This window comes from Epinephelus moara, chromosome 16, assembly GCF_006386435.1.
Source record: "Epinephelus moara isolate mb chromosome 16, YSFRI_EMoa_1.0, whole genome shotgun sequence".
Lineage (NCBI taxonomy): Eukaryota > Metazoa > Chordata > Actinopteri > Perciformes > Serranidae > Epinephelus > Epinephelus moara.
Genome location: NC_065521.1, coordinates 34678946 through 34694610, shown reverse-complemented (window position 1 = coordinate 34694610; position 15665 = coordinate 34678946). Strand labels below are relative to the sequence as shown.

Below are 15665 nucleotides of genomic sequence, written 5' to 3'. Positions count from 1 at the left end.
GGTTTGACATACTTGACTAAGTGAAAACTTTGACCTGTTGGTTCAAGGTAGGGGATCATCAGCATCATTGGGATTCAACCTCTGGATATCTGTACCAAATTGCATGGCAAACCATCTAATAGTTTTCAAATCTTGGAACCCAATGGCTATAGGTCTGACGACGATAAGCCTCTGGGGCAATGGGCAATATTTCGAGAAATTCTGTGTAGCCAGCGGATATCCTGGCCAAGACTTCCTCTTCCATGCGCCAGTGATTTCAGCTTTATCTCTATAAACAGATATACGCATATGGATGCAGATAAAACTTTAAAAAAGTTAATAAAATTTGTATTGTCCGAGGATAGCTGATGGGTTCTGAGACTGCTTTTCAGCCAAATCGTTCCGCTTCATTTGCTCTCTACATGTACTGATTACTTGCCGCTCAAGCATGATTGGTCAGTATTACGGCAACTACAAAAGGACTACACATGGAAACCAAAACACCAATACCAAAATCTTGTATAGTTGACAACATATTCCACATCCAAATGCAGATAGTTTTCAAAATAAATGGTAAATGGACTGCACTTGTATAGTGCCTTTCTAGTCTTCCGACCACTCAACACGCTTTTATTGGGGTTCAGTATCTTGTGCAAGGATACTTCGACATGCAGACTGGAGGAGCCGGGGATTGACCCACTGTTCCTCTGATTGGTAGACGACCTGCTCTTCCTCTGAGCCGCAGCCATTCTCTAGAAATAAAAAATGTCAGCCTGCTAGTACTAGAGTTAAAATAAGGGCGTCACCAAACCTTGGAGACCAAGAGTGGCTGTGCAAAACCCCATGCCAATCTACCCAACTGCTGTTAAGGTATTTCATTCTGAACTAAAGCGGTGGTCTGCCCAACCAGCTGACTGACAGTGCCACCCTTAGAGCCATGACCTAAGCCTGGCTAAAAATCATTAAGTTACTGAAGAAGCATTATGAATAGGAAGCAAACTGTCTGTGATTACTTGCAGACTTTGATGAAAGAAATATCGGTGAGTGACTAATTACAGCCAAACTGGTAGATCCTCAAGTGTACAGACAACTATCCCTGCATCCTAAAAAGGATGTGTCATTGTTAACAAGTGCCAGCTTTGGTTAAACACATATTTTTGTTCCTTTCCAAACAAAACATTAATGACAATGTATTTTAACACTTACAGTGAGGGCAGTTGGGAAAACTTATGAATCAAAGTAAAACAAAGCACCACCTGTATCACCATATGATAAATATGTGATCAACAAAGCTCTTTAAATTCACACTGCTGAGGATGCTGGAGTCTGAAAATAATTAAAATGAGTACTTCAGCTCGTGTCTTCACAAGGACACGAAGGCTGACATTGTAACACGTGTCAGCTCTGTTTTTATTATTTGTCTGTTTTGCTCTCAGTACCCAACTTAGTTATTGTTTGATTTCATAAAAAATATTCACCATGTAATTACTGTCAACCAATTAAGTCAGCAACCATAGAAATGAAACAATCATTGAACTGTAAGAAATATATATTTATTACATGTCTACTTGACTAAAGGACAAAGGCAGCAGAAATAATTTAAAAGAGAACTGTAGTAAAGATAATAAATTACTCTAATCATGTCTTAACATAAAGTATACTTGGAGAGTTGTGAAGGTTTATACAATTACCTTTCATCAAATAAAAACACCCGGTAATAAATACATTTGTTTAGAACAAATTATGCCATTAATTAATAATGACAAACACAAACTTTTTATGCCCCGCTGAGAAAATATGAAGAAAAGTGGATTTTACAGTCTAAAAAGGTTAACAAGTCTGCTTGGATACATATTGCTGGGCAGCAACTATGACAAATAAAGAAATAAATTGGGACACCCAGCTCCCATAAATTGTTATATATAAAAATAAAAATAACTGAAATGGTTTAAATCTGCTCTTGGTACAATGTAAACATTGCAAAGTGAATTTTCTGTAAAATTAGCCAAACCTACGACATCGTACTACTTCTCATTACAACTACTCATACACTGTAATCCATCCATCCATTTTCATCCACTTATCCGGGGCTGGGTCGCAGGGGCAGCAGGCCAAGCAAAGCACCCCAGACGTTCCGTCTCCCCAGCAACGCTTACTAGCTCCTCATGCGGGACCGCTAGGCGTTCCCAGGCCAGATGAGATATGTAATCCCTGTTCTGGGTCTGCCCCGGGGCCTCCTACCAGTGGGACGTGCCTGGAACACCTCTAACAGGAGGCGCCCAGGAGGCATCCTGATCAGGTGCCCGAACCACCTCAACTGACCCCCTTCGAAGCGAAGGAGCAGCGGCTCTACTCTGAGCTGCCTCCAGATGTCGAAACTCCTTACCCTACCTCTAAGGCTGAGCCCAGCCACCCCATGGAGGAAACTCATTTCAGCTGCTTGTATCCGCGATGTCATTATTTCGGTCACTACCCAGAGCTCATAACCATAGGTGAGGGTAATGATTGTTAAATGTTTTTTTTAATGAAATGTTTACTCTCTGTATATGTGATGATATTTAAAGGAGCAGTGTGTAGGATTTAGTGGCATCTAGTGGTGAGGATTGCAGACTGCAACTCGCTAAAACTTCTCCCATGTGCCAAATGACTCTCAGTTAGGATTCTTTCAGTGTTCATTGCTCAGGAGGTTTTTATCAGGAGCCAAATTATCCGCAGAGGTCTCTTCCTCTCCAAAGCAGGGTGACCAGGTGAATATAACCTGCATGAACATTGAATAACACATTACAAATAGCATTTTTTCCCAACGCTATTCGGCTCATCACAGACTGGCCTGCTAGCCCAGCACCTACTAATGTGAGCTCACCTTTATTCTCTGATAACTTCAGGGTCCGACATTAACGGTTGCCCGAATGCCCGGGGCAAGTAAAAATAGCCGGCGAGCCAGCAGACCCTGCGCAGACATGCCCGATCGGGCAAGCAGCACCGACTCGGACACACACACATACCGGACAGCCTCTCAGTCCTTACCCGCCAATGTTAGCTCATGTAGAACACAGGTACCACACAGAAACTTTTACAAAACGTCATAATGTGCTTCTAGTGACTGTCAAATCACCAGCGAAAGTTGTTTTAAATGTGGACACGGAGAGCAGAGCGATAGATAAGAACAGCATGCTGCCTGCTCTCATGGGACAAAGATCCTCTGAGAAGAAAGACGGTTCACTCTGCTCTGTCGCCAGGAACAAACTAGGAGGCAAAGATCTTCTCTGAGGAAGAGGGCTCACTTTGCTGCAGGTTTCACCTAAACATTTTTTTGTTTTTTTCTTTTAATAAATTGAACACACATTAAAGAACATACAAGATCCTGTAGAGAATTAATACATATAATACAATAAACATTGTCAAATTAAATGAAGGAAGAGGATTTTTTTAAAGGCAAATTAAATATTGGGGATTTATGTAAAAATATCCATAGAGACATATAAATAATTCTATAATTAAAGATATGTAGGCTATGTTAGGTGAATACTCCTGTCAGTGACCCTGACCACTGGCATTGGCAAAAGAACTGGAGTTGGTCCCCGGACGCTGCACTGCGGCTGCCCACTGCTCCCACTGTATACAGTAGGATGGGTCAAATGAAGAGGTCAAATGTATGTAATGTGCAGAGAAAGGACAATAAAGAATCTTCTTCTAATAATAATTTCTTAATAACTAGGAGATAACAAAAGAATAAAGAGATTTCAAAGACTTAAAAAATAAGGGACATGAATCAAAACAACAAGAAACGAGATATATCCCCAGTCATGCACACCCAGTTTTAATGAACTCAGTACTGTTTTTCAACACATATATTGTTTTGTCTTCATTCAGTGTAGTTAGCACATATTGTTATTGCGCCATTGGTTTTGGCCTTGGTGCCCCACATTTTGGCCGTGATGCCCCAATAAATTTGTATTTATCAAAGGCCAAAGTGGCCTTGCCCTAAAAATGACTTAATTCCAGGCCTGTAATCGTGTATTTTCTCTCCTGTTTCTGTCCTCGGAGGGGCCAGCTGCAGTGTGCTGCTTTTTCATGTGCTGCTGCCTCCATTGGCTGAGCGTCTCTGCTGATGTAAGATATAAGTCATGAGCGAAAATATGCACCACACAGCCAGAAAAAGAACCTCTTAGGCAGGGCAAGTAAGAATTTAGATGGGGCAAGTAGATTGGAGAAGTACTTGCCCAGCAGGGCAAGTAGGAAAAAACCTTAACGTCGGACCCTGAACTTAATATCCAGACATTAAGGAGGTTTTTACCAAGAGCTGAATTATCCGCAGAGATCTCTTTCTCAGCAGTTTGACATTAAAAATCTGTGTTTTCCCAATGCTGTTCAACTCTTCACAAAGGGGTTGCCAACTACGGTGGCAGATGTTAAAACGCGAATGGCACTATCTTGAGCCAGTGTTTGGTTTGTCTGTTCTGGGCTACTGTAGAAACATGGCGGTGCAACATGCGGACACCGTGGGTAAGGATCCACCCCCTAAACAACTCGTTGTAAGGTTATGAAAACAGGGCGATTCTTATTTTCAGGTAATTATCCACTTACGAAATCCTACATATTATATTATATTCCCTTTCTGACATTTATAACCTTAAATCCTACACACTAGACCTTTAAACCATTATTACTAATAATAGTGTTACAATTATAATTGCAAGCATAATTACAGATAATGAATTTTTAGTCTCTTTTGCATAATAACAATATGTACATTCAGCAGAAAAAAAAAGGATCAAAAAATAAACCCTTCCACTGCGAGGGCAAAATGTAAACTGGACTTTTTTTAATTGGTTCTTTCTGCCACATTTAATCTCATTTTATTTCTGGCTTCAATTGGAGCTGTGTTAGTGCTGTGGTAACAGTCAGGTAAGACTTTATCTAAATAAAACCTAGTTAAATTAAATTAAAAATGTCAACGCGTGTGAAGAACTTTGGAGGTTAAGAGGTTGGATTTGTGATGGCAGCTTTTAGGTAATGACCACGACTTCCTGAGCGCTGACACTTCCACATAAAAAAGGTGGTCAGGACAGGATCAAGGGAGCATGATGAGGTTTTAATTGCATTACTTTTTTAATGAGCCCAGACAAGGTCTCTCACACATCATTATTTACACCCTAGCTAGTAGTCAACTTAATGTTTATTATCGTGTCTCTGAACAACGCTGCAAACTCATCACACTCTTGTGTGGCAGCGGTGTCAGAGAGGCTTTTTGGAGCTGGATTTACGAGGCTGTTAATAGCTGCGAAGATCACACGAGGATTACTGCATTGTGATTATCAGTTACCAATTTTGAGAATTAAGCTGTGGGCATTTCTAATTGCTATGCTAAGTAGTGATGTGCTCCTTTAGAGTGCTGAAATAACGAGAAGCCTCGTTTTTCTGTACTATGTATTTAGGGTAAAGATATCCTTAATTCTTATTTGGATGTGTTGTACTGTCAGAGGCAGCCTTTGGCTAATTGGTAAGTTACCAACCCATCACAGGAGGAGGGAAGAAACGCTGAAGGTAAATTATTAATAGATTTAAAAATCCTCAGCAGCTTCAGGCATAAAATAAAATGGTACATGGACTTCTCTTATATAGTGTTTTTCTACCTTAAAGGACAAAGTGCTTTACAATTGGCCTCTCATTCACCCATTCATACACACACTCACAAACTGATGGCCAAGGAGCTGCTATGTAAGGCGCTGTCCTGCGGATCAGGGTCAGTGTGTCTTGACCAAGGACAATTGAATATGTGAACAGGTGGAGCCAGGTGCCCCATATAACTATGAACATTTACATAATAAATATTAGTCATTGGACTACATGGGATTTCTAGGCTCAATCCTTGTTAAACTATATTTCCAAGTAGGTTCTCCAAGTAAAGAGGCTTTCTAAACCAAGAGATACATGACAGCAGCTGCACAGTGGCAGAAATGCACATGAATGTATTTTTTATGTCTTCAGGGACAGTTCACCCACAAATCAAAAACACAAGTCTCCTCTTGCTTGTAGTGCTGTTTATCAGTCTAAATTGTTTTGGTGTGGGTTGTCAAATGTTGGAGAGATTTCGGTTGTAGCGATGTCTGCCTTCTCTCGAATATAATTGAACTAGATGGCACTCTGCTTGTGGTGCTAAAAGTACCAAATAAAATACATTTGAAAACACACAGCAATGTGTCTTTCCAGAGATCACGACCCCGTTACTCAAGATAAAGTTTGATAGACTTTGCTGTGAGAAGTTTCATGTAGGAACTTTTTTCTTTCGGCAGAACTACACCCACCGACTGTATCATCATGCAGAAGGAAGTGTGCATCCACTGTTGGATAAGAGGCTCATGTTTGTGACAGTGTGAGTTGTTAATATCAATGGTGTCCTCCTCAGCTGTGTTGCAATGTTGGCCGGCTCAGGTGAGGTAGCAGTTTCCATGAGTAGATACCCAATAGCTATGGAATGCACTACTTATAGATACCAGGGACGCTAGCTCGCTAGATACTTTTAAAAGAAAGCTAAAAACGTATCTGTTCACTTTAGCCTTTACCTGGCTCTAACTTTTCTAAAACAGGTCTGAAACTCTTTCTTTTTACTAACAAAATCTTACTTGATTTTATGATTTATAGTTTCACAAATCTCTTTGACTTTATGAATAAGTTAATCCATGTTTTAAACTGTTTTAAATGTCCTTTTATATTGAATAGCCTTGTCTGTTTTATGTCCATTATGTCTATTTACATGTGAAGGGCGCAGTGCTTATAATGCCCTTATTGTAAAGCACTTTGTGCTGTATTTCTTGTATGTAAGGTGCTTTGTAAATTAAGTTATTCTATTATCATTATATTATCATTATCAATAAAAATGGCACTACAGTAAGAGGAAAAACATGTATTTTAGATTTTGTGGGGAACTGTCCCTTTAGTACACCTTGGCTAGAGCTAAACAGGTAATTTCACATGAGATCGAGAAATTACTGGTGTGAGGATGGAATATTTTGCATTTCAGCAGTGGAAAGAAAATATTGAAAAAAGTAATGAGTGAGAGATCTGGAGATTTAGGGATTTAGAGAGGAGGCAAGTGCGGAAAGAGAAACAGAGAGAGAAGTCGTGTAGTTTCCTTGTGTAGATGTAAGTTGACAGGTAAATTAGCATGTGCGGCTAATGGGGCAAAAAGCGGCCAAGCCCTCGCAGGCACCCCTTCACTCTCTCCAACAGGCAGCTTGTTGACCCAACCACTGCCTCTGTCACTCCATTCCTCAGTTTTAGCCTTTAAACACACAAACAGCCTCCCACTTTGACACTGACACACTTGCTGACATACTAACAACACATACTCCAGCTCAACCACACATTAAGCTGCCAAGCGTGAGCAAGTTATCCAGAGGAGGATAACTCTATCTAATAGGATTTAGAATCAGTGATGAACCTTGAAATGTTCAAAAAGGTTTAGAGACGTTGGCCTTTTTGATTGATTTTCTATCGTGTTTTTTAAGGGAGAATTGAGAAGCAGTGAAAATCACGGATCACAGCATGCATCTTGAATAGAGCGTGTGGAGTTGTTTACAATCTGCTCATCAAGGTGAGGGGTAAATCTCTCACATGCAGCTCACTTTTTTCTCCACCTTCCTGCACATGACAGGAATCAATAGCCAGATTGCTCGTTCTCTGAGTCTCTGTCATTCGTTTTTCTTCCAATCACTTTGCAGTGTATACCCTTGATGCCATGTTTGAGTCATAAATCAACACCTTCGCAAAAATGGGAGGAGTGGGAGTGCATGTGTGCACGCACATGTGAGTGTGTGAAAGTACGGTTTGTGCTTGCATGATGAGTGCGTGCGCATGCATAAATGTTTGTGGATCTGTGTAACAGAGACCACAGTTGGGTATTACCACATATCAGTGTGCCTGTCTTCTCGGAGCGGGTGTCTGAATGTTTCATCTAATCATTAAACGCTGACAGGCTTCACAGAGTAGCGCCACTGATCCCCGTCAGAGGAATACGGGGCCTGACTTCATTAGCCCTGTTAGTACTAAGCTGCTTTACCCTCACTCACGCCTGGCTTAACCTGCACAGTGATAAACGCTGAGAGGAGAAGAAAAGATGGGCACGGGGAAAGAGGGGTGAAACAAAAGGAAAGCAGGGACAAAGGCACTTAAAGAGAAAGGCAAAGGTGCCAAAGTCAGGTACAAAGGATGAGGAAGTGCGGGATGGGAGGGGGAATGGGAGGGCACAGAGCGTGTGAACCTGGAGTTTTCAGAGGCAGGGGAGGAGATAAAGCTCAAAGTGGTGTTTGAACTGAGAGGGATTTACAAATGCAAAAACCAGCAAAACAATCAATTAACTTGTGTTGCAATTAATCAATTATTACACTGGCACATTGACAGCCAAAGTGCTTAACTCAGATGATATCGTGAGGATCCTATGTGTCAGAGAATTAGCACTGACCTCTGCGCACACATATGCATCCACACTCTAGCTAATTCATGCCTGCATATATGCATCTAAGCACATAAAGATATGCACGCACATCTTTGTTCTCAGCATATTTCTCCAGTACATTCATCTGGTTTCTCTCCTACCAGGACCCCCCTCCCTTTCCAACACTCAGTCTTTTTCTCCTGCCAGCGGAGGTTTTTGGCCGGCTTAAGTACGCCCACAGGCCCCTGAGGGACAGCCCATGACGGATGGCACTGCGTGTGACTCCGATTCGATTCAGCCCATTTGATAAATTTATTGCTGGCATTTTGAAAATGAAATTAGAGGGACGTCTCCTGGAGACTGTTTTTCCAGCACAGGTGCCATAAATATACTTCATTTGGCAGAAGAGAGGGAGGAGGAGTATAAGGGGGTGGAGAGGTGTTGGATAAAGGATGTCATGGTAGGGGGGCGGTTAGTGGGGATGTTCCACAGAAGTAGGGAACTAAAGAATAAGGTCACATTATAATGAGGTCCTGTATTAATCATGATATTGGTGAGGAACAATAGCAAAGGTTACACAACCACGGCCTGAAAACTACCTGGACCTAAATACTATGTGCTGCCCTTCAGTCTAACACGTGTACTGTAGCATTGTACTCATTTAACAGATGGGAGACCCACATCTCTCATGTTGAATATTAACAGATTGAGACTGTGGGGAGTTGACACTGCCAGTGTGCACAAATGTCCTGCTTTCTCCAGCTTTCATGCTCAGGCACATGCACATATGCACACACACACTTATATGCCAGTCTGTTAAGCGTTGTGCACACACAAACACATGGTTTATGTACACTATCTTTGCCTCAAGGCCCCATGGCTCTTCGGTACCGATGGCACTGTCATAGCCGCAAAGCCATCCATAACTCACAGTGTATGGATGTATACGGCAGTCTATTTTTTCTCTGTGGCACTCTCAACGTGTGGGGCCGAGAGACAGCAAATGTTTTTGTTGATGATTCCGACTAAACGGATTTGAATTGGACGTTTTGGATGGGCAGGAAAAGAAAGACATACAAACACAGAAGTCAGACACAGACACACAGGGGCTAACAACAGTGGGCATTCATTCACTGTCAGGGTTGCGTGGCCTTATTTATCTCCCTCCCGTTCAGAAACATATGCGAGTGCAGCTGTGGAGGGATGATGTACGCCATGCCAGCCTCTGCTCCCCTTCAACATTTATCAGAGAGCGGGGCTCGGGCAACCCACATCACTTACCTTTATAGGCCCATCTGACAGCATCATACACCTCATAGTCATCACATACATAGGCCTCACAACACTATGTATGTGTGTGTATGTGTGTGTGTGAGTGGGTGGGTGAGGGCACACTAAGTGTAACCTGTCACACAGTTGCACTATATCAATGCCTCCTGCACTGTACAAGCAGCTTTAACAGATCTGAAGCTTTGTAAGGTGAAAACATGTTCCCAAGGACACAAGCCAACTGTTTAGGTTTTTTTCAGATGTACATGTTGTGCACATTATATCAGATCCAGGTGACAATGAAAATATTTTCAACTGCCTTCTGTTCTGCTCTGGTACGAGCTCGCACAAAACAACACCTAAGTTCTTATAAGCACAGTGGGAAATCAAAGAAAGTTTCAACAAAATCAGCGGGGAGTTCTCCTGAGTGATTGTCTGCTCCTGCTTTGCAATCACAGAGCGTGACACACCCTCTGCCATTACCGTATCTCCACTATGAAGAGTAGAGGGCTGGGACTGCTCGGTGCATACACCTGCGGGCTGCCACTCAGAACAAGACCCCCGGAGCTGTTTAGACAGTTTGACTGTGTGGCCCCATCATCTAACAAAATCAAAACAGCCTACAGGTACGTTCCTACAAACATCTCCCCCCCTCCTACATCCCCCACGTCTCTCCCTGAAGAGCCACTATGCAAAACAATCACCTCCCCCAACCTCACATTAACATACACATGAAAGTGTGGAGGAGTCTAAACAGAACTGTGATTAGTCTTAACATAAGACTTACAGAAAGCGATGCAAAACAGACTGTGGGCTGTCTATCATTGCGGGATAGCAGGGTAATTTAGTCTAGGTGTCAGTGGGTGTGAGTGATTGACTTTGTAATCAAACAGATTGTTCTGTAGCAGAAACACCGAATGACTCAATTTCAAATCAACATCAACAACACCATGAAATGTTTTTCATCTCATTAGCAAAAATTTGAGAATGCACACGGACACACGGAGAAACACACACGCACACGCGCCACCCATCTGAAAATGCATGGGGATCCACAGGTGACTGATTGAGTGCTGTCTTACCTTTTTGTGATGACACAGTGGTATCTGTAGATAAAAGAGAGGAGACACACAGAGGAATGTGTTAGGAGCTGACAGGCTGCTGTATAGCAGACACATAAAATGAAGGAGATGACAGCCACGGCGGTGATTTGCTGGGAGGGAAACGAGCCACCCAAGAGGATAAACACACAGGGAGGGGGGGGTGTACACAACCGGGGGGGGTCTCTCATCTCAGAACTGCAAAGAATATCCACTTTACTCCACTCATGCACGCTTAGTTGTGCCTGAATATGAAAACACACATAGGGGACACATTCAGTAGGTGTGTCTGAGTAATACACACAGCAGCCTTTTTTCCACTCCACAAGGACCAACCAGGTGGAGGGGAAAAAAGCATCAGTGCAAACACATCGAAGAGAGGCCTCAAGTAGAAAGATGAGAGTCTCCAGACCCCTGGAAACCCTTGATCTCTTACACAATTTACCCTGAGTGAGCTTTCTAATAAGTAAAAATAATGCCTTTGAGGTGCAGCGAGACAGAGCAAATCAAATCCTTTCAGTAAGCATTTTAGGTTCTTACTCAGAGCCCACTAGAGACACTCCTGGCCCACAAGGCGTGGATCAAAACATGGGCTGCTTCAAGGGAAGGATGTACTGCAACACATTTTTTATACAACACTGAACATTAACAGAATAAAAAAAAAAAAAAAAGGAGGCGCATTTGTGCAGGAGAAAAATACAGTAAATTTAGCTTATTGTTCTCATAAAATATTTACCGGGACAGTGCTTGTAAGCTCCCAAGGTTTCATTTTTATTTAATAGACTTGTCAAACTTGCAAGGATGCAAGAATAAATAAAAAACAAAAGGAAAAAAAGCTCTTTTTTTGTTTAACTTTGTACTTTCAGCAGTTGAAATCCTTTAGAACATTTCTCTACTGGCCATGTGCCCAAGAAGCCCAAATGGCCACAGACATGGGAGGGGAATAATTGAATCCGGATGGATTTGTGGCGTGCTGGGCTGAGGAAGTGATAATCCAAAGCTCTGCCTAATTGCCAGAGTAAAGATGGCGCCTATTGTGGGGGTGGCTTCAGTGTTTATCAAGGCAGTGTGGCGTGGGATTGGACTGAGCATTAGGGCTTTACACACTTTTGTTTTGCGAGGTGTTACAGTGGATTTGAGCAAATATTGGCCTGCTGGTTATTACATGGTCTGATTGTCTGCTATGCGACTGTCCATAAGCTCTGCATGTCTACCCTAATCTGAGTGGAGGCTTCAAATAATTAGTTAGTGAAGCACTCTCACAGCCTGGCGCAGTCAACCTTATCACTAAAAGAAAATCCTTGGTCCATTTCCTTCTCACCCCAAAGGCTTACAAACTCTCACCACTGTTAAAACCTTCAGGGTAGCTGCATAGACGATAACATATTACCCGTCATGTCACAATCAGTGGCCCATATCCCACTCTTTTTGTTGTTTGTTATGTAAAACAAAGACTACCATATGTCAGGCAGAAATGTTCTGGCAAGCGCTAGCAGTGTAGGTTGAGTGTCTTCAAAGTTTTGGAAGATAACTACTCTGAGTAGATGATCAGTTTTACAGAGATTATGAAACATTGCGGGAAAACACAGGCAACCAGAGAGAAAGGAGAGAGATGCTCACTGCCTGTGTTGTCTGTGGTGATAAACAAACCTGATTCTCACATTTAAAAGTTACAAATCACAGAATTGAATTACAAATATTTTTTAGTGTTTTAAGCTTAAGCATTTAACGTGTACACTAACTCACATAAAATAAAATGTGTCTTTGGAGAACAGTAACTGTTTTGAGCAAAATTACCAGTCTCTGTGCTGAACATTAAACATCATACCAACAGTATAGAGCAGCTGAACCTTATCAGTCAACAGTAAAACATACCCACAGTCCAAATGATGATCAACAGAACATGTGCCAGACCACAGCCTGTGAAATACACATTGTTCCATGTCTGTGAATTAAAAAAAATAAAACTATTATGTAATGCTACTGCAAAACCCGTTGGATCCGTCAATGTAGTTAAAGATAAAGAGCTTAAAAAGAGCTTACAGGAATTATAATGGCAGCCAAAACCACACGTCTTACAAGTCTGAGCGACTAAGACAGCAACAGTGACAGGTAGCTGGTGGACATCAGACAGGCATTTCATTTACTTTAGCACCTCACATCATTTACATGATTTTTGCAGCACATTAAGAGATCCGCTAAGAAAAGCTGCGATGGAAGACTCGTTAGTAATATTATCTTAAACTGTACTCTTGAGTATCAGCTTGACTTAATTTGGAGAAAGAGACAGTACTGACTGCACTATAATGAGAAGAAAAAGCTTTCTGGGCAAGAGCTTGCAGAGGCTAAAAAAAGGGGGGTGACTGCAGACTCCAGGAGGGATCATGGAGGGAAAAAAATATGTACTTTTACGCAATCTCACAAACAAACACACAAAAAGCAAAATAGTTTGGAGTCTTGATGGCTGCATTCCCATGCAGGTCCCACAAAATATGACAGCTACCATAGCTAGAAAATAGTGTTATGGGGCATTAAATCTGAGGAATTTACCATTTATCAAACCCCAAATTCAATTTAATTCAAATTTAATAGAACTTAATTCATCCCAAAGGAAATTCTTGTGCCAGAGAATGCTTCAAATTACAGTAACCACAGTTTAATGTTCAACAACCAGTAACAACCAATGGGTTCTCCGGGTCCGGGTCACTCACTGAGCCCAGTTTTAAAAACAATTGGGTATTATACAAATATATTGATCCCATGATCCCTTAAATGATGCCAGGATGGTGTTTGCATTGGCTGAATTCGAGCCACAACCACTAAGAGAAGGTCCATCTTCAGAGCTGCCGCCAGCTCTCCTCCCGGCAAAGTGTTCTCAAAGTGGCGTGCAGTGAGGCAGAGGGACCGCAGGGCACGCTAGTATTCTCTTCGGATGTTTCTCATTGTGTAAATACAACTCAACTGCCGGGACATTGTATGTTGTTGCGAGAGACAAAAACGTAACATTTGCACATAATAATGTCGTTGATACGTTGAAAAATTACGTTTTAACAATACTGTGGTTAACGTGGTTATGTTCAGGGACACAAACCACTTTGTTATGGTCAGGAAAAGATCATGTTTCGGCTTAAAATACACGGTTTTGGTGGCACTATCCCGGCTGGAAATGCAGCAAAAAAAACCAACAGGTTTTAATGGCACTATTCCCAGTGGATAGACAGCAATGGATCACTGTATAACACCCATATTTAGTACCCAAAAAGCTGCTAGAAACGCAACAACGACTCGCCAAAACCAACAGGTGTTGTTGCTTATTGGTTTCGAACAGTGGTCTGCAGCTCGGCAGGTGTCTCGCCAAGATATCACTCCATCCACCATCCTCTCTACCTCCTGATGACAAAGTAAGCTCATACAGTACATCACTTTGTTTTGCAATGTTGATATGATATGTTTCAAAATGTTCAAATGTGACATTCTTCTGGCAAATGTGCTAATGAAACCGTGCCTGTTGCCAAGCACTGATTTAATGTTTTCATACATGAGGCCAATCTCAAAATAAAATGCCATGAACCTCTCCCACAGATGTGTGCGTGGTGCTATTTTTTTCTTTCATTTTCTGAAAAAGTTTTGTGAGATCTTGCAGAAGTACATATTCTGTTTTTTTAAACCTTTGATATTTTCCCCCTCCCCCTCTCCATGTCCCTACCCAGGCACCGTAGGAGACAACACAACTTAACTGTGATTTAATTTTAATATAACAAGGCATACTCTCAATTATAGATTAATTAATTACCCCTACGCACAGTTACCTGCAGTAAACAGCGGGGTGCTACACCGCATGTCACTTCCTCTCTGCGCACACTGATATAATATATTGGGTAGGAGAGGAATTGAAAGAAAATGTGGTAGCGTGCTCTCTATTAACACTGTTTTGATAATGATAAATAATGAACACCAGCTAAGTTATAATAAATAATCATGAGAAACCACTCCTTATCTCTCTAGTACTCACCGGGTCGGAGCAGAGACACCATGCTGATTGGTGTCAGCGCGCATTAATAACTCTGCTGTTTAGGGAGGTAAAGAAAACCTCCACCATTGATTACTGCATTTCTTCCCAGCTATCAGTGGCTTATATGGATTTGGAGACTAATTTGCAGTGAATATGTGAGTGGTGTTTTGATGCGCCCGTGCACTCGCAGCAGTGCTCCTATGGGTTTGAGTATTATGTAAAGTAGGGCATATGTCAATACAGCTTTCCCACTGCAATATATGTATGGAAGCCCAGTAAAGTTAAGACTGCCCAAAAGCATACCTGAGGACACTAAAAGCAACTTTTTAAGGCACATTTGCAGAATAACAAAATAAACATCTATCAACTGTTGCGCTTTACCTTTCATAAATTTCGCCTCTCGCTGCCACAGAGGATGAATGAACACAGTAGAGGAGAGGAGAGTGATTAAGAGGAAGACTGACACCGAGACAATGCCCTACTCATTTAGGTAAACATGCACCCTCTGATCGGTAGACTCTAATGTAATCTGATGTCTATAGTTTGAATAGAAAACAAGTCAAGAAGCAAACTTAGACCAAAGCACATTTTAGAGATCTTAATAGCTAATAAGGCATGGCTACAGAGTATTCATGTTGATGTTTAGAACATTCATTACCCATTAAAAATGCATCTATTTGCCCTGCGACTACTTTTTTTTTGATCCGATACATAGACAGCAAATAGACAGAGAAGAAGTAAAACATCAAGACATGAAAAGCTATCAACTTGAAATTGCTCTAAATGACAGCCTTCATTTACTGTACGCCCACAGATGCAGACAGGGAAGTGTCTACGCTTGAATTAGTTAATGCTCCAAATAAGGCCA

The 15665-nt window shown here is 41.7% G+C and overlaps 1 protein-coding gene across 1 annotated transcript in view; it reads right to left on the bottom strand.

Moving 5' to 3' along the window:
- LOC126403253 (cadherin-4-like) overlaps window positions 1-15665 on the bottom strand; it is a 329744-nt gene that overhangs the window by 180502 nt on the left and 133577 nt on the right. The window contains exon 3 of the mRNA XM_050065819.1: window positions 10768-10791. Coding sequence (XP_049921776.1) covers window positions 10768-10791 — 24 coding nt within the window. The remainder of the gene's footprint in view (window positions 1-10767; window positions 10792-15665) is intronic.